General features: G+C 47.2%; 2 protein-coding genes across 2 annotated transcripts in view; one reads left to right on the forward strand and one right to left on the reverse strand.

Annotated features, from left to right (window-relative positions):
* Positions 1-9,697, forward strand: part of LOC142245635 (uncharacterized) — a 21,810-nt gene extending 12,113 nt beyond the window's left edge. Inside the window, exons 8-13 of the mRNA XM_075318523.1 lie at positions 4,714-4,749; positions 4,868-4,912; positions 5,488-5,503; positions 5,862-5,911; positions 6,023-6,124; positions 8,934-9,697. Of these exons, the coding sequence (XP_075174638.1) occupies positions 4,714-4,749; positions 4,868-4,912; positions 5,488-5,503; positions 5,862-5,911; positions 6,023-6,124; positions 8,934-8,983 (299 nt within the window). The 3' untranslated portion in view covers positions 8,984-9,697. The remainder of the gene's footprint in view (positions 1-4,713; positions 4,750-4,867; positions 4,913-5,487; positions 5,504-5,861; positions 5,912-6,022; positions 6,125-8,933) is intronic.
* LOC142245634 (CD276 antigen-like) lies at positions 9,623-19,091 on the reverse strand. Its single transcript, XM_075318522.1, has 6 exons — positions 18,957-19,091; positions 18,229-18,564; positions 17,585-17,632; positions 16,680-17,018; positions 12,962-13,300; positions 9,623-10,259 (listed from the first exon to the last, which is right to left on the reverse strand). Exons 1-6 carry the CDS (start codon positions 19,003-19,005, stop codon positions 10,081-10,083), a joined length of 1,290 nt encoding a protein of 429 aa, XP_075174637.1. The 5' UTR covers positions 19,006-19,091; the 3' UTR covers positions 9,623-10,080.
* Positions 19,092-19,810: the final 719 nt, after the last annotated feature.

Here is a 19,810-nt window from a genome sequence, read left to right on the forward strand (position 1 = left end):
ATCTCTGTATACAGGGAGCTCCCCCTAGTGGTGGCTGCAGACAGGCTCTTATCATGTATCTCTGTATACAGGGAGCTCCCCCTAGTGGTGGTGCAGACAGGATCTTATCATGTATCTCTGTATACAGGGAGCTCCCCCTAGTGGTGGCTGCAGACAGGACCTTATCATGTATCTCTGTATACAGGGAGCTCCTCCTAGTAGTGGCTGCAGACAGGCTCTTATCATGTATCTCTGTATACAGGGAGCTCCCCCTAGGGGTGGCTGCAGACAGGATCTTATCATGTATCTCTGTATACAGGGAGCTCCCCCTAGTGGTGGCTGCAGACAGGCTCTTATCATGTATCTCTGTATACAGGGAGCTCCCCCTAGTAGTGACTGCAGACAGGATCTTATCATGTATCTCTGTATACAGGGAGCTCCCCCTAGTGGTGGTGCAGACAGGATCTTAACATGTATCTCTGTATACAGGGAGCTCCCCCTAGTGGTGGCTGCAGACAGGCTCTTATCATGTATCTCTGTATACAGGGAGCTCCCCCTAGTGGTGGCTGCAGACAGGATCTTATCATGTATCTCTGTATACAGGGAGCTCCCCCTAGTGGTGGTGCAGACAGGATCTTATCATGTATCTCTGTATACAGGGAGCTCCCCCTAGTGGTGACTGCAGACAGGATCTTATCATGTATCTCTGTATACAGGGAGCTCCCCCTAGTGGTGACTGCAGACAGGATCTTATCATGTATCTCTGTATACAGGGAGCTCCCTCTAGTGGTGGCTGCAGACAGAATCTTATCATGTATCTCTGTATACAGGGAGCTCCCTCTAGTGGTGGCTGCAGACAGGATATTATCATGTGTCTCTGTATACAGGGAGCTCCCTCTAGTGGTGGCTGCAGACAGGATCTTATCATGTATCTCTGTATACATGGAGCTCCCCCTAGTGGTGGCTGCAGACAGGTTCTTATCATGTATCTCTGTATACAGGGAGCTCCCCCTAGTGGTGGCTGCAGACAGGATCTTATCATGTATCTCTGTATATGTATACAGGGAGCTCCCCCTAGTGGTGGCTGCAGACAGGATCTTATCATGTATCTCTGTATACAGGGAGCTCCCCCTAGTGGTGGCTGCAGAGAGGATATTATCATGTATCTCTGTATACAGGGAGCTCCCCCTAGTGGTGACTGCAGACAGAATCTTATCATGTATCTCTGTATACAGGGAGCTCCCTCTAGTGGTGGCTGCAGACAATCTTATGTATCTCTGTATACAGGGAGCTCCCCCTAGTGGTGGCTGCAGACAGGATCTTATCCTGTATCTCTGTATACAGGGAGCTCCCCCTAGTGGTGGCTGCAGACAGGATCTGATCATGTATCTCTGTATACAGGGAGCTCCTCCTAGTGGTGGCTGCAGACAGAATCTTATTATGTATCTCTGTATACAGGGAGCTCCCCCTAGTGGTGGCTGCAGACAGGATCTTATCATGTATCTCTGTATACAGGGAGCTCCCCCTAGTGGTGGCTGCAGACAGGATCTGATCATGTATCTCTGTATACAGGGAGCTCCTCCTAGTGGTGGCTGCAGACAGAATCTTATCATGTATCTCTGTATACAGGGAGCTCCCCCTAGTGGTGGCTGTAGACAGGAGCTTACCATGTATCTCTGTATACAGGGAGCTCCCCCTAGTGGTGGCTGCAGACAGGATCTTATCATGTATCTCTGTATACAGGGAGCTCCCCCTAGTGGTGACTGCAGACAGGATCTTATCATGTATCGCTGTATACAGGGAGCTCCCCCTAGTGGTGACTGCAGACAGGATCTTATCATGTATCTCTGTATACAGGGAGCTCCCCCTAGTGGTGGCTGCAGACAGGATCTTATCATGTATCTCTGTATACAGGGAGCTCCCCCTAGTGGTGACTGCAGACAGGATCTTATCATGTATCTCTGTATACAGGGAGCTCCCCCTAGTGGTGGCTACAGACAGGATCTTATCATGTATCTCTGTATACAGGGAGCTCCCCCTAGTGGTGACTGCAGACAGGATCTTATCCTGTATCTCTATATACAGGAAGCTCCCCCTAGTGGTGGCTGCAGACAGGATCTTATCATGTATCTCTGTATACAGGGAGCTCCCTCTAGTGGTGGCTGCAGACAGGATCTTATCATGTATCTCTGTATACAGGGAGCTCCCCCTAGTGGTGGCTGCAGACAGGATCTTATCATGTATCTCTGTATACAGGGAGCTCCCCCTAGTGGTGGCTGCAGACAGGCTCTTATCATGTATCTCTGTATACAGGGAGCTCCCCCTAGTGGTGGTGCAGACAGGATCTTATCATGTATCTCTGTATACAGGGAGCTCCCCCTAGTGGTGGCTGCAGACAGGACCTTATCATGTATCTCTGTATACAGGGAGCTCCTCCTAGTGGTGGCTGCAGACAGGCTCTTATCATGTATCTCTGTATACAGGGAGCTCCCCCTAGTAGTGACTGCAGACAGGATCTTATCATGTATCTCTGTATACAGGGAGCTCCCCCTAGTGGTGGTGCAGACAGGATCTTAACATGTATCTCTGTATACAGGGAGCTCCCCCTAGTGGTGGCTGCAGACAGGCTCTTATCATGTATCTCTGTATACAGGGAGCTCCCCCTAGTGGTGGCTGCAGACAGGATCTTATCATGTATCTCTGTATACAGGGAGCTCCCCCTAGTGGTGGTGCAGACAGGATCTTATCATGTATCTCTGTATACAGGGAGCTCCCCCTAGTGGTGACTGCAGACAGGATCTTATCATGTATCTCTGTATACAGGGAGCTCCCCCTAGTGGTGACTGCAGACAGGATCTTATCATGTATCTCTGTATACAGGGAGCTCCCTCTAGTGGTGGCTGCAGACAGAATCTTATCATGTATCTCTGTATACAGGGAGCTCCCTCTAGTGGTGGCTGCAGACAGGATATTATCATGTGTCTCTGTATACAGGGAGCTCCCTCTAGTGGTGGCTGCAGACAGGATCTTATCATGTATCTCTGTATACATGGAGCTCCCCCTAGTGGTGGCTGCAGACAGGATTTTATCATGTATCTCTGTATACAGGGAGCTCCCCCTAGTGGTGGCTGCAGACAGGTTCTTATCATGTATCTCTGTATACAGGGAGCTCCCCCTAGTGGTGGCTGCAGACAGGATCTTATCATGTATCTCTGTATATGTATACAGGGAGCTCCCCCTAGTGGTGGCTGCAGACAGGATCTTATCATGTATCTCTGTATACAGGGAGCTCCCCCTAGTGGTGGCTGCAGACAGGATCTTATCATGTATCTCTGTATACAGTGAGCTCCCCTTAGTGGTGCCTGCAGACAGGATCTTATCCTGTATCTCTGTATACAGGGAGCTCCTCCTAGTGGTGGCTGCAGACAGGATCTTATCATGTATCTCTGTATACAGGGAACTCCCCCTAGTGGTGGCTGCAGACAGAATCTTATCATGTATCTCTGTATACAGTGAGCTCCCCCTAGTGGTGTCTGCAGACAGGAGCTTATCATGTATCTCTGTATACAGGGAGCTCCCCCTAGTGGTGGCCGCAGACAGAATCTTATCATGTATCTCTGTATACAGGGAGCTCCCCCTAGTGGTGGCTGCAGATAGTATCTTATCATGTATCTCTGTATACAGGGAGCTCCCCCTAGTGGTGACTGCAGACAGGATCTTATCATGTATCTCTGTATACAGGGAGCTCCCCCTAGTGGTGGCTGCAGACAGGATCTTATCATGTATCTCTGTATACAGGGAGCTCCCCCTAGTGGTGGCTGCAGACAGGATATTATCATGTATCTCTGTATACAGGGAGCTCCCCCTAGTGGTGGCTGCAGACAGGATATTATCATGTATCTCTGTATACAGGGAGCTCCCTCTAGTGGTGACTGCAGACAGAATCTTATCATGTATCTCTGTATACAGGGAGCTCCCCCTAGTGGTGGCTGCAGACAGGATCTTATCATGTATCTCTGTATACAGGAAGCTCCCCCTAGTGGTGGCTGCAGACAGGATATTATCATGTATCTCTGTATACAGGGAGCTCCCCCTAGTGGTGGCTGCAGACAGGATCTTATCCTGTATCTCTGTATACAGGGAGCTCCCCCTAGTGGTGGCTGCAGACAGGATCTGATCATGTATCTCTGTATACAGGGAGCTCCTCCTAGTGGTGGCTGCAGACAGAATCTTATTATGTATCTCTGTATACAGGGAGCTCCCCCTAGTGGTGGCTGCAGACAGGATCTTATCATGTATCTCTGTATACAGGGAGCTCCCCCTAGTGGTGGCTGCAGACAGGATCTGATCATGTATCTCTGTATACAGACAGCTCCTCCTAGTGGTGGCTACAGACAGGATCTGATCATGTATCTCTGTATACAGACAGCTCCTCCTAGTGGTGACTGCAGACAGGATCTTATCATGTATCTCTGTATACAGGGAGCTCCCCCTAGTGGTGGCTGCAGACAGGATCTTATCATGTATCTCTGTATACAGGGAGCTCCCCCTAGTGGTGGCTGCAGACAGGATCTTATCATGTATCTCTGTATACAGGGAGCTCCCTCTAGTGGTGGCTGCAGACAGTATCTTATCATGTATCTCTGTATACAGGGAGCTCCCCCTAGTGGTGATATTATTCAGTTTTTACTATAGTTAATGTCCTCTTATTCTCTTATACTTTCCCCTGTGTAGACAGCGGCGCTCGTCAAGACACATATGTTAATTTGGGTGAGTCTCTTCTTGCTATATACATTCGTGTAGAATATATTATATACTCGTGTGTCTCTATTGTAAGAGGTAAATTAGTAAGGAGCAGATACTGACTGTATACGTGTAACTATTGCAGACGCGGTGCTGCATTACGAGAATTTGCCGGATCCGGCTGTGAACGGTGAGTGGGGACAAGTTAAGGATTTGGAACTAAACATATTTTCTTTGGGGGGGGTGTCAGGGACGGGGGTTGTTGGGGGAGTCTGGAAGGGGGAGTGTCGGGGGGGGTTGTTGGGGGGGGTGGGGGGTGGGGTTGTTGGGGGGGGGGGTTGTTGGGGGGGTCGGAAAGGGGGGGGTCGGGGAGGGGGGTTGTTGGGGGGGGTCGGGGGGGTGGTTAGCGGCACTAAACATGTCATATTTTACCCCTAGAAGACATTAATATCCAGTGATTCTGGGTTCCCGGGACTGGTGGCGCTGATTTGGGGCGAGCTGGGCCGGTTCTCGCCCCTCAGTCTCTGTGGGATTTCGGAGGCTTATCCGGGGGTCCGCACGTCCCGCCTCCTTCCCATTACTTTCTTATTGCGGGATTTCCAGTTCCTTAATCCTCTAAGTCGTCTCTCGTCCGTCTTATGTAACTGATTAGATTCCTCGCTCCCGTGTATAAACCCCTCGCAGATCAGCGCTGGGGGTTGTAGTGTCCCCTTTAAATTAACCCTTCTTTTTCTGTTTTTTTCCCGGCTTTTCCTGCGTGGACAGAAGACCACGTTTACCTGTGAGTGAGAAACTTTAATAAAATTTCCCAAATATGAGAAAACCCAATGTCAGATCGGAGTCTCCACATCGCTCCCCGCAGGACCCAACACCTCCATGTATTACAGCCCATTCACTCCAATACACACAGTGCAGTACTTCACTCCTCCTGTGGGGGCGCTGCAGGGAAACTGAACACTTACTGCCCGGCTATCCCCCATCCAATCATCCCTGGTTAACCCTTGATGGATCCACTTCTGGGCACAATATTGGGGTTCCTGGCTGTATATAGACCCCGCCCCAGTCCTAATAAACCCCCCAGTGCCCCACGAGAGGTGGAATTAGAGGAATATAATAATATTTGCCTTTTTTTTTTGCAGGAAAATTCTTAAAAATAATCACGAAAATGAGATGACAGAGGTGACGGAGAGTAAGTGTGCAACACCCTGTAATACCGCACCTGTCCTCAGGGAGTGCTGTGCTAATGTGTGATATAAAAGTAACAGCGCCCCAACTGCAGACGTCTATTGTCTCCTGACAGGTAAGACCCCGAGATCCGCCATCAACAGCATCGGGAAATACTCCTCACACTCAGACAGTCTGTGCCACTCCTACGAGAATGTGGCCATGGAAGGACCTGCTGGTAAGTAATGTCTGCTGTATCCAATCCTCAATATGTGATACTATCTGATGTATCCAATCCTCAATATGTGATACTATCTGATGTATCCAATCCTCAATATGTGATACTTTTTTATGTTGTTTCTAATCCTGTCCTGTGTGATACTGTCTGCTGAGTCGTGTATCTAATCCTATCCTGTGTGATACTGTCTGCTGAGTCGTGTATCTAATCCTATCCTGTGTGATACTGTCTGCTGAGCCGTGTATCTAATCCTATCCTGTGTGATACTGTCTGCTGAGCCATGTATCTAATCATCTCCTGTGTGATACTGTCTGCTGAGTCGTGTATCTAATCCTATCCTGTGTGATACTGTCTGCTGAGCCGTGTATCTAATCCTATCCTGTGTGATACTGTCTGCTGAGCCGTGTATTTAATCCTATCCTGTGTGATACTGTCTGCTGAGCTGTGTATCTAATCCTATCCTGTGTGATACTGTCTGCTGAGCTGTGTATCTAATCCTCTCCTGTGTGATACTGTCTGCTGAGCCTTAAATCTAATCCTCTCCTGTGTGATACTGTCTGCTGAGCCATGTATCTAATCCTCTCCTGTGTGACACTGTCTGCTGAGCTGTGTATCTAATCCTCTCCTGTGTGATGCTGTCTGCTGAGCCATGTATCTAATCCTATCCTGTGTGATACTGTCTGCTGAGCTGTGTATCTAATCCTATCCTGTGTGATACTGTCTGCTGAGCTGTGTATCTAATCCTCTCCTGTGTGATACTGTCTGCTGAGCCTTAAATCTAATCCTATCCTGTGTGATACTGTCTGCTGAGCTGTGTATCTAATCCTCTCCTGTGTGATACTGTGTGCTGAGCTGTGTATCTAATCCTATCCTGTGTGATACTGTCTGCTGAGCCGTGTATCTAATCCTATCCTGTGTGATACTGTCTGCTGAGCTGTGTATCTAATCCTATCCTGTGTGATACTGTCTGCTGAGCCGTGTATCTAATCCTCTCCTGTGTGATATTGTCTGCTGAGCCGTGTATCTAATCCTCTCCTGTGTGATACTGTCTGCTGAGCCGTGTATCTAATCCTCTCCCGTGTGATACTGTCTGCTGAGTCGTGTATTTAATCCTATCCTGTGTGATACTGTCTGCTGAGCCATGTATCTAATCCTATCCTGTGTCATACTGTCTGCTGAGCCATGTATCTAATCCTATCCTGTGTGATACTGTCTGCTGAGCCATGTATCTAATCCTATCCTGTGTGATACTGTCTGCTGAGCTGTGTATCTAATCCTATCCTGTGTGATACTGTCTGCTGAGCTGTGTATCTAATCCTCTCCTGTGTGATACTGTCTGCTGAGCTGTGTATCTAATCCTCTCCTGTGTGATACTGTCTGCTGAGCCGTGTATTTAATCCTATCCTGTGTAATACTGTCTGCTGAGCTGTGTATCTAATCCTATCCTGTGTGATACTGTCTGCTGAGCTGTGTATCTAATCCTCTCCTGTGTGATACTGTCTGCTGAGCTGTGTATGTAATCCTATCCTGTGTGATACTGTCTGCTGAGCTGTGTATCTAATCCTCTCCTGTGTGATACTGTCTGCTGAGTCGTGTATCTAATCCTATCCTGTGTGATACTGTCTGCTGAGTCGTGTATCTAATCCTATCCTGTGTGATACTGTCTGCTGAGCTGTGTATCTAATCCTCTCCTGTGTGATACTGTCTGCTGAGCTGTGTATCTAATCCTCTCCTGTGTGATACTGTCTGCTGAGCCATGTATCTAATCCTATCCTGTGATACTGTCTGCTGAGCTGTGTATCTAATCCTATCCTGTGTGATACTGTCTGCTGAGTCGTGTATCTAATCCTATCCTGTGTGATACTGTCTGCTGAGCTGTGTATCTAATCCTCTCCTGTGTGATACTGTCTGCTGAGCCATGTATCTAATCCTATCCTGTGATACTGTCTGCTGAGCTGTGTATCTAATCCTATCCTGTGTGATACTGTCTGCTGAGCTGTGTATCTAATCCTATCCTGTGTGGTACTGTCTGCTGAGCTGTGTATCTAATCCTCTCCTGTGTGATACTGTCTGCTGAGCTGTGTATCTAATCCTATCCTGTGTGATACTGTCTGCTGAGCAGTGTATCTAATCCTCTCCTGTGTGATACTGTCTGCTGAGCTGTGTATCTAATCCTATCCTGTGATACTGTCTGCTGAGCTATGTATCTAATCCTATCCTGTGTGATACTGTCTGCTGAGCTGTGTATCTAATCCTATCCTGTGTGATACTGTCTGCTGAGCTGTGTATCTAATCCTATCCTGTGTGATACTGTCTGCTGAGCTGTGTATCTAATCCTATCCTGTGTGATACTGTCTGCTGAGCTGTGTATCTAATCCTATCCTGTGTGATACTGTCTGCTGAGCTGTGTATCTAATCCTATCCTGTGTGATACTGTCTGCTGAGCTGTGTATCTAATCCTATCCTGTGTGATACTGTCTGCTGAGCGGTGTATCTAATCCTCTCCTGTGTGATACTGTCTGCTGAGCCGTGTATCTAATCCTCTCCTGTGTGATACTGTCTGCTGAGCGGTGTATCTAATCCTCTCCTGTGTGATACTGTCTGCTGAGCTGTGTATCTAATCCTCTCCTGTGTGATACTGTCTGCTGAGCCTTGTATCTAATCCTCTCCTGTGTGATACTGTCTGCTGAGCTGTGTATCTAATCCTCTCCTGTGTGATACTGTCTGCTGAGCTGTGTATCTAATCCTCTCCTGTGTGATACTGTAGATACGTGGAGACATTAACCCTTTCCTGGCTTTGATGTTGCAGGGCCGTTGGAGTCGGATTTGGATTATGTGAATGTGTCTCCTTCGCAGTGAGCGCTGCTCTGGAGGGATCGTCCGCTTGTGTCCGGATCCTGGGCGCCCAACGTGGGGTCTCACCAGTCAGATGTCTTATGGGGGGAGTCTTAAAGGGAAACTCCCAACACATCAATAACGCCGTGACGTCTGCACATTCGATTCTGTAATGCTGACAACCTATCCACCTAAATGAGTGACAGGTTGTCAGCTCCGCCTCCTCTGCCAAATATGAGTGACAGGTTGTCAGCTCCGCCTCCTCTGCCAAATATGAGTGACAGGTTGTCAGCTCCGCCTCCTCTGCCAAATATGAGTGACAGGTTGTCAGCTCCGCCTCCTCCCATGGCTTGTCCTGGGTTCTGTATATATTATTACCATTCTGCGGTGGATTGTAACACCTCTGCTTGCTTTCAGTGAATTAGGAGCGTTTTGGCGGGCGGTTCACAATGTAACGCAGCCTCAGCTGTAACAAGTCTCGTGTCTAAGATCTAAGTTCTGATTCACTGACCGTAAACAGAAATCCTAAAAATGGTGACAAATCGACCCATGAAGCCTACAAGAACGTCACAGAACATGTCATGACGCAGCTAGGGGCTTCGTTTCCATTAAAGTGGACGCTGGCCCTTTAAGAGATCGGTTGCGAATCATTATAAAACTTCCAAACAAATATATTTATGACTTTTTTCTATACAGAATGTAAACAAATGTGTAAAGATCATCAGAAAGTACTGAATAAAGGCATAAATCAGCCTCCCGCCGCCCCCGGCTGCCATCAATCGCCTTCTTACGTCCTCTGATTTGCAGAAAGGAAAGGGGGTTTTTTGGAATTAGAAAAAAAAATGGCTGCAGTCTTCTAAAAAATAGCGCCACTCTGGAGCACAGGTGAGCCATGGTATTGCAGTCCAATCCCATTCACTTCAATGGAGCAGATCAGCAGAAGCAGACACTGGATAGAGGGGGCGCTGTCTCTGCTAGAAAGCAGCCATGTTGTTATAAACAAGTACTGGCCCTTTAAATACGATGGAGAATGCTGACGAAAGTGTTGGAGACCGAGGATGGAGGTGACCGGTCAGTTCTCTGCCAAGGGTCCTCAACGTTAAAGTTTTTTTGATCAGATTTCAGCCTTCATAGCAAAAATACAGAAATATGGCGAGGAGCCCGGCGAACGCCAGCGCCCCCGAGACCAGGCCGATTTTCAGCGCTCTGTGCGGCTGCGAGAACTCGGGAACGACCGGATCATCGTTTTCCAGAGTTCTTTCTGCTGGCACCATCTGTCGTCTTCGAGGATCTGAATCATCTGTGCAAAAAGAAACAAAAAGATGGCGTCAATTGGGCAGTGGCCGTGGGGCTCTCTACAAAGGGTCTCTAAGCCAGCATTGAACAGGCACGCAGGCAGTGGCAGTGGCACTCTCTACAAAGGGTCTCTAAGCCAGCATTGAACAGGCACGCAGGCAGTGGCAGTGGGGCTCTCTACAAAGGGTCTCTAAGCCAGCATTGAACAGGCATGCAAGCAGTGGCAGTGGCACTCTCTACAAAGGGTCTCTAAGCCAGCATTGAACAGGCATGCAGGCAGTGGCAGTGGCAGTGGGGTTCTCTACAAAGGGTCTCCAAACCCAGCATGGAACGGACACACGGGCAGTGGCCGTGGGGCTCTTTACAAAGGATCTCCAAACCCGGCATGGAAAGGGCATGTGGGCAGTGGCAGTGGGGCTCTCTACAAAGGGTCTCAAAACCCGGCATGGAAAGGGCATGTGGGCAGTGGCCGTGGGGCTCTCTACAAAGGGTCTCCAAACCTAGTATGGAATAGGTGCATGGGCAGTGGTCGTGGGGCTCTGTGCAAAAGGGCACCAAACACGGTATGGAATGGGTGCATGGGCAGTGGTCGTGGGGCTCTGTGCAAAAGGGCACCAAACACGGTATGGAATAGGTGCATGGGCAGTGGTCGTGGGGCTCTGTGCAAAAGGGCACCAAACACGGTATGGAATGGGCATATGGGCAGTGGCTGTAGGGCTCTCTACAAAGGGTCTGCAAACCAAGCTTGGAACAGGTGTGTGGCCAGTGGTCATGGGGCTCTCTACAAAGGGTCTCTAACCCGGTATGGAACAGGAGCATGGGCAGTGACCGTGGAGCTCTCTACAAAGGGCTTTTTTTAAGGAGATATGGAAAGGACACACGGGGCAATTCTGTGACGTTTTTTCCCTTTATGGCCTTTATATTTTTACACATCGCACTTTTACTGATGCATCGACGTCACCAAACATGTATTTTATTTTTTCTATTACTTTACTTGTTTTTAATCTGGGAAAATGGGGAGTGATTCAAATCTTTATATATTTTATATGACATTTTTTACAATTTTTTTTAGTTCCCAGGAGATCTGAACCTGATCGGTTGTTGCATATTCTGCAATATTCTAGAATTGCAGTAAATAGTGACCATTATGGTTTAGTATGAAGCCCAGACAATGGCTGGACTTCAGAAGCATACCAAGTGGCAGCCATGGGGTCTTCAGTAGGTCTTCAGATGGCAACCATGGGGACCTTCATACAGCAGCCTTCAGACAGCAGCCATGGTGGCTTTCAGATGACAGCCATAGGGGTCTCTAGTTGGCAGCCATGGGGGCCTTCAGATGGCAGCGATGGGGGCCTTCAGATGGCAATCATGGGGGCCTTCAGATGGCAGCGATGGGGGCCTTCAGATGGCAATCATGGGAGTCTTCAGATGGCAGCTATGGGAGCCTTCAGATGACAACCTTGGGAACCTTCAGATGGCAGCCATGGGGGCCTTCAGATGGCAGCCATGGGAACCTTCAGATGGCAGCCATGGGAACGTTCAGATGGCAGCCATGGGGGCCTTCAGATGGCAGCCATGGGAGCCTTCAGATGGCAGCCATGGGAGCCTTCAGATGCCAGCCATGGGAACCTTCAGATAGCAGCCATGGGAGCCTTTAGATGACAGCCATGGGAAACTTCAGATGGCAGCCATGGGGGTTTTAAGATGGCAACCATAGGGGCCTTTAGATGGCACCCATGGGAGCCTTCAGATGACAGCCTTCAGGTGGCAGCTATGAAAAAATCCAAGGAAATCTGGTTCTTCAAGAAGGGGTGGACTTTATTGTTTTAAAAACATTTTTTTACAAAAGTAGAAAACAGCTTGGTAATGGTAGGTGTACCCCAATGCAGTTTACATCTTTCAAGGCTACATGCCTCTTAATCATAACCTATGGTTAACTAAAAGCTATGGGCAGCCTTCAGTAGGCATTCAGATGGCAGCCATGGAAGCCTTCAGTTGGCAACCCAGGAGCCTTCAGATTGAAGTCTTCAGGCAGCAACCTTGAGTAGGCACTCAGATGGAGGCCATGGGTGCCTTCACTAGGTCTTCAAATGGCAGCCATCAAAGCCTTCAGACAGCAGCAAAGGGAGCCTTCAGATAGCAGTCATGGGCGCTTTCACTAGGCCTTCAAATGACATCCATTGAAGCCTTCACTAGGCCATCAGATGGCAGCTATGGGGATCCTTCAGATGGCAGCTTTCAGTAGGCCTTCAGATGGCAGCCATGGGAGCTTTTAGATGGCAGTCATGGGAGCTTTCAATTAGCCCTGAGATAGCAGCCATGGATGTCTTTGCTAGGCCTTCAGATGGCAGCTATGGGGAACCTTCAGAGGGGAGCCTTCAGTAGACCTTCAGATGGCAGCCATGGGAGCCTTCAGTAGGCCACTGTCTTACAGGCCTCCAGATGGCAGCCTTCAGTAGACCTTCAGATGGCAGTCAAGGGAGCCTTCAGTAGGACACTGTCTTACAGTCCTTCAGATGGCAGTCATGGGAGCCTTCAGTAGGCCACTTTCTTACAGGCCTTCAGATGGCAATTATGAGAGTCTTCAGTAGGCCACCCTCTTACAGGTCTTCATATGGCAGCCATGCGGGACTTAAGTAGACCTCCTTTCCATTCCTGACAGTGCTAGACATCTAAGAAAAGAGTACCCCCTAATCATTTGCTTACCTTGTACCTGAAGAATGGTGTTCAAGCTTTCCTCTATCGTCTTGTACTTTATGGAGCATGTATACACTCCGGTGTCCTTCTCCTGGACATTGACCAATTTTAGAGGTGCTCTTCCCTCCTGTAGATCTTGATTTGAAATTTCAAAACCTTGAAAGTTGCAACATGTTGTGTTTGAGAAATATTTGGTCACCCCATCTTTTGACCAATGGACGACCAGCGTTGAGAGCTCCTGAATGGCATCGGTGGAAAAGTTGCAGTGCAGAGTAACACTCTCCCCCTGCTTGACAGTAATGAGTTCATACCCATCGGGTTTTCCTATCGATCTGACCGAGGTGATCCCTAGAGGAGCAAGAGGGAAGTGTTACAAGAAATACAGGAGTCAAAAAAACAAACCACATATAATCTTCTTACCATAGAATAAAATTACGAAGCTGAAAAAACAGAAAATATTCCCGGGCCCGGCCATGGCTGGTACAATACTTCAAAAGAGCTGAAGGAAAGTAGCTGCACGAAGCTTATATATGATGTAAAAACCTCCTTATCTCAAACCCCAGTCACGTAGGGAGGGAGAGACAGAAGCTTGGGCTACGTCAGATATCAAATTTTTGTTTTTGCGCTTCATAAACTTTTTTTTGCATTTTTACATTTATCAAGTAAATTTCCAGATGTACACATACGTGGTCAGCCAACCTGTGAATCACCCAACGAGCCCCGATGGCCCCAAGTTGGAGACCTTTGATATAAGACAAAAAAAGCTTTGATCAAAAGCTACGATTTAAAAATTCTAAAAAAATGCCAGGTCTTATTGGCTTTCTCTTGGGGAGGTGTCAAGTCCAAGATGCGGATTCGACTGCCTGGTCAAAAACAAGAAAATGAGAATCATTGGTCTGAACCGAAGAGAGATCCAGCCTAGAATCTACAGATAAGTTGCATCAAAGCTAAGCAAGTAGGCACTGCTAAATATTAACCTGGTATACAAACACTGAGGGTTGGAAAATGTAAGCTCCACCTACTGGACTCCATAAAAACAGGAAGGGTCTCACAAGTGGTCAATGACACAATCCCCTGCTACATGGCTCCAACCTCCTATCTATAAATATACTGCATTAAAGTTGAGCAAGTGGATACACCTAAATGTTTGCCTGAATTGCTAACTAAGATCATTGGAACATGTAAGCCCCACCCACTGGACTCCTTAAAAGTAGGACGAGTCGGATAGGGGGGACTGGGATGCCCGGACCTTAGGAACTACCATAAAGACTCTTTACTGGACCAGCTGAGAAGCTGGTGGTCCAATGACTCTTCTAAGTTGTGGGTTGACCTTGAAACTCAGATTATTGGCTTACCTCTGTGGCTCTCCGGGTGCTGTAGGGAGTTTCATCCACCTATGTCCCCAACTATCAAGGTAGATCTATCCCTATGGACGAATAAACCCATTGGAGAAGCCTTGGTACTGTTTAGACCTTCTGAGATGCCTTTGTATCTCGTTAGATACTTAATTCCCTCCATCAGGCTGGATGGTTAGGTAGCAAGGGGTATCCTTAAGCCGGGCAACTTAATGCGTTCCAATATAATAAGACCTTTCAAAGACTTGATGAAGTCATATAAACTCCATAAAATGACTTCTACATATACTTACAAATTCGTCATTTCCTTCGTACGTTAACCAAATCACCCCAACCACTTAGAACCACGTACGAAGACTATTTTTTTTTACTACTAGAGACTCTGCAAAGGGCATCTTTAAAGCTTTCCGGGCCTTGCTCCCTTCCGCAGACCAATTACCTTTGTCATTTGTGTCTAGATGGAAAAGAGACCTTGGTTGAACCTTCTCACCAAAAAGGCGTCCTGTTGTATTAACCACTTGGAATCCTCAAGGAATTTGTTGTATAGATGGTACTATATTCTTTATCTTTTGATTAATAAAATGTTCCCCAATTGCTCGCCCACCTGCTGGAGATGCCAAAGAGACATTGGCTCCTTACTTCACGTTTGGTGGTCATGTCCTCTCATTGGGCCATATTGGCAACAAATTCAGGCTCTAATATCTTCATTGGTGAACCTTGACTACCCTTGGGGCCCTGCTACAGTCTTACTCTTTCTACAGCCTTACTCTTTCTTGAATTAGACAATCTCCCCTTCAAAAATACTCTAATTATCTCCCATGTCCTCATCACCCAGGCCAGAACTACAATAGCGTCAAATTTGAAGTCCACCAAAGTTTCCACCATCCAGGAGTTGCTCAGTAGAGTTCATCAGAGTTGCACAATGGAACATATGATAGCCAGTAGCTTGGATAGAGAGTCTCTTTTTAAATCCCGTTAGCTTAAATTCTCTAAGTACTCCTGTGATTGACTTGGTATTTCATATTGCTATTGTTGTTCATAGAATGGTAGAGTTGGAAGGGACCTCAAGGGCCATCAGGTCCAACCCCCTGCGAGTGCGAGTGTTGTGGTTATACCCTTGGTATGATCCCGGTGGTATAATGCTGGCTCTTATTAAAAAAATGCAAAACAAGGAAGCCACGGCGACACCATCACATGTTTCTCAACGCTGGCAGGTAACTAGCCAGGTCTTTCACCGGGAAGGAAAAACCACGGGAAGGGCAGTCTCCAGTCAAGGAAACCACCTATGCCAAACATGGTATCCATCCACAGACAGCTGTTTCGGGGTATTTGCCCCTCATCAGTGTGGAGTAGGAAACTGGCTAGTGGGAGAAATACCTAGTAGAAGACTATATAGGTAAGGATGGTTGACCTTAGGGAGATCATATTTGGCATAGGTGGTTCCATAGCGTTGAGAAACATGTGATGGTATCTCCGCGGCTTCCTTGTTTTGCATATTTCCCAGGGGGCATTGCTCTAGAATCACTGCGTTGAGAAAACACGTGATGGTGCTCCGCGGTGCTGGATGTTGATCTCTCTAAGGTCAACCATCCTTACCTATATAGTCTTCTACTAGGCATTGCTCCCACTAGCCAGTTTCCTACTCCACACTGATGAGGGGCAAATACCCCGAAACAGCTGGCTCTTATTAGGTATATTTGTTTCTTGAGACTGAACCATTATACTGTTTTCTCTTAGTGAAGATCGCTTCCATTAGGAAAGACACAAACAAAATTCTCTCCACCTTTCCCTGGTGGTACCGTGTCTTATCCCCTCCCTATCAATTTTCCTACTTCCCTAAGGTTTTCAGCACAGGCTGCATTGTTACTACTTGTTATGTATGAGTTCCAATAATAATTTTCCAGTAATGTACTGTATTATACTCTGAAACTCAATAAAAATTTATGGTTTAAAAAAAGTAGGAAGAGTCCCTCAAGTGATCTCATGACACACTCCCCAACTACATTGCTCCACCCACTTGACTCCTTCAAAATGAGAAAAGTTTTCAAATTGGCCACATAAAACGACCCTGTAAATTAACAAAAACCCAAAAAGAAATTGACAGAAGTCCAAGATAAATGAATCCCAATGCACAAAAATAACACAAAGAACAAAGGCCTTCAGATGGCAGTCATGGTAGCCTTAAGTGGACCTTCAGATGGCAGTCATGGGAGCCTTCAGTAGACCTTCATATGGCAGCCATGGGATCCTTCAGTAGGCCTCTCTCTTACCAGTCTTCAGATGACAGCCATGCGGGCCGTAAGTAGACCTCATTTCTATTTCTGGCAGCGCTCAATGTCTAAGAAGAGAGTACCCCCTAAATTTTTGCCTACCTTGTATCTGAAGTGTGGTGTTCAAGCTTTCCTCCATTGTCTTGTACTTTATGGAGCATGTATACACCCCGGTGTCCTTCTCCTGGACATGAACCAGTTGTAGGGGTGCTCTTCCCACCTGGTGAACTTGTTCTGAAATTTCATAACCTTGGAAGTTGCAACATGTCGTGTTTGAGAGGTACTTGGTCACCCCATCTTTTGACCATCGGACGACCAGCATTGACGGCTCCTGGACAGCATTGATGGAAAAACTGCAATGCAGAGTGACATTTTCTCCCAACTTGGCCGTAACGAGTTCAACTCCATTGTTTTTTTTCATCGACCTGACCGAGGTGAACCCTAGAGGAGCAAGAGGGAAGTGATAGGAACAAGAAATACAGGAGTCAAAAAAACCCACAAATAATCATCTTACCATTGAATAAGAATACAAAGCTGAAAAAACAGAAAATATTCCCGGGCCCGGCCATGGCTGGTACAATACTTCAAAAGAGCTGAAGGAAAGTAGTTGCACAAAGCTTATATATGATGTAAAGACCTCAGCGAGGGAGCGACAGAAGCTTGGGCTACGTCAGAGATCAAATTCATGTTTTTGAGTTTCATAAACTTTTTTTGTATTTCATAACATTAAGAAGTAAATTTCCAGATGTACATATATGTGGTCGGCCAACCGGTGGATCACCCACCGAGCCCCGATGGCCCCAGGTTGGAGACCCTTGATATAAGACAATAAAATCCTCAATCAAAAGCTAAGGGGTTTTTTATTTTTATTTCTAATTTTACAAAATTTTATTGATTTATGAAAAGTGTTCGTCCTCCGGGGAAGAGAGTCTTACTTTGCTCTGGAGGACCAGAATAAACATTAAACAACCCCTTTAACATCTACATCTACTTAATTCCGGTCTTACTGGCTTTCTCTTGGAGAGGCGTCAAGTCCAGGATGCGGATCCGGCTCCCTGGTCAAAAACAAGAAAATGAGAATCATTGGTCTGAAGAGAAATCCAACCTAGAATCTACAGATAAACAGAATCAAAGCCGAGCAAGTAGGCCCCGCACGATATCACCCCGATATACAAACACTGAGGGATGGAAAATATAAGCCTTTACAATTCAGGGATTATTTCTAGGTTTTCTCTTTGGAGGATCCAACCTAATATTGCATCATAGAAATTCCTTAATCAAACAGGACCTCCCGAAAAGACCACATTGGGGTCAACGAAAAAAGATACAAAAAGGGGCTCTGTACCTTTAATAAAGGTTTCGGCCTAGACAGAGAAGACAGTTAAGTTACCATGGTTACCATTGTTGAGTGATGTCACATGACAGGAAGTCTGTGCTGGCATCTCCATGACAACCCCAGAGCAAGCATAATATTAACCCTTGTCTGGTACCATGAAAAAAAATGACTAGTGGTATCAATCTTCCTGGAGTCACATTGACCCCATGGTACCATACAAGGGTTAATATTAGTCTTTTTGTCTTAGCTTGGTGACTGCCAATGTGGCACCAATTATCCCTTCCCTAAATAACAGTGATGATGTGAACGCCTTACGTTCTATGATCAGGGCATACATGGCGAATTGCCGCGCTTTGCCATACTCGACCAAACAAGTATAATTTCCACTGTCATTCAAGGTGATATTCGTCAAGACCAGCGAGATATTTCCCTGCGCAAGCTGCTCCAGAGACATCTTGGCCCGAGGGCTGTGGAACGTCATATTGCCATTGCGATATTCCACCAGGGGGATCCCTTTGTGCTCCCATCGCACTGACAGGATCTCCATTTGCATGGGAGGGTTGACCACCTGCAGAGAGGTATTCATGATAATCTGGTGGGGCAGGGGGGACGAGATCCTAGCGGCGTCTGCAGACGTGAGGAACGAGAAGGCTGAAAAATGAATGAACAAAAACAAAGGCATTAACTTTATCAAATCTCCTGCCACTTTGTGCATACAGCCATTGTGCAGAGCGAAGTGTCTCCATGGTTACAGACTACAAGCCCTGTAGTCATGGGTTATCCTCCATCTGCCCCTTCACCTGCAGAGAGTAGACAAGGTCTATAGAGAAAAATCACAGGATCTGACTACACAGGGTTTGTTTGTAGTCTGTTACGATGGAGACACCCAAGTCTCGGGAGATTTTTCATCATGGCACTTAGAATCACATCTTAAGGTTACAGTTTAGAATCTGTGTGAGCGCTTCCTTACATATATATATATCCCACACGATGTATACATGTGCGATCCTGGATCACCTGTGTGTCAATATTATATGACTTACCGGCACATATCAGCAGGCTGGGTGCGGGGAGTGCGCAGCTCATGGTCATGGCCGCTCGCCCGTGTAGTGTCCACTCTGCCTCTCCTCCGTCAATGTGCAGGTCCTGGCTGTGAAGAAGGGTCCGCTCCCCTGCTTCCTGTGATATGGCTCCTCAGGCCTTATCTAACGCTGACACCAGAGACTTCCACACAGATAAAAACGTCATCTGTCCCCTAATAGCCAAATGTAGCAGAGCCCAGATCATCAGGCGTCTCATTTTTGCATTGTTATGAAACAGATATTCCATATTGCGGGGCACACCACTGCTAATTTTTGGGGCGCAAAGCTGCACCCCTTGGCACTTTGTGAATCCATGTGAAAATACAACCCATGGTGATGACCCTGACTGTCCGTTTTTTAGTCCCTACATGATAAAATCCTCCTCCATACCTCCACACAATGTGATGTGGCAATGTCGTACCCATGGCCTGGGGGTTCATAAATACGGCCTGGGGGGTTCATAAGCTTCAGGTGCCGCCACTATCTACAGGGACAAATGTGGGTTTGTCGCTTTCCGGCCTTAGGACTGACGGACGGAGTATTCTGCCAATTGTTTGGATAATGCTCATGTGACGCCCTGGGCAAGCCAGGGGTCACAGGTAATGATACCACCACACCCTACACCCCGGATAGGTACACCAAAGCTAAACCAGAAATCCTTGTTGCCTTCCTCCAGGGGCTGATGTCCACACCAGGGGGTGGGCCAGGCAGTTGGCTCCACCCACTGAGGCGTTCACAGCCCTGGAGGCGGGAAAACCAGGCAGATTAGAGATGAGTTTAGGAGTTGAGTGGTAGAGGAGCAAGACAGAGGAGTT

This window comes from Anomaloglossus baeobatrachus, chromosome 7 (assembly GCF_048569485.1).
Source record: "Anomaloglossus baeobatrachus isolate aAnoBae1 chromosome 7, aAnoBae1.hap1, whole genome shotgun sequence".
Taxonomy (NCBI): domain Eukaryota; kingdom Metazoa; phylum Chordata; class Amphibia; order Anura; family Aromobatidae; genus Anomaloglossus; species Anomaloglossus baeobatrachus.

Excerpts from the sequence above, each read along its gene's own strand:
- LOC142245634 (XM_075318522.1), bottom strand. The coding sequence starts at position 19,005 with ATGACCATGAGCTGCGCACTCCCCGCACCCAGCCTGCTGATATGTGCC. Across the intron at positions 18,565-18,956 it reads CAGCCTGCTGATATGTGCCG|CCTTCTCGTTCCTCACGTCT; the intron begins GTAAGTCATATA and ends TTCATTTTTCAG. Across the intron at positions 13,301-16,679 it reads CACCACACTTCAGATACAAG|GGATCACCTCGGTCAGATCG; the intron begins GTAGGCAAAAAT and ends TTGCTCCTCTAG.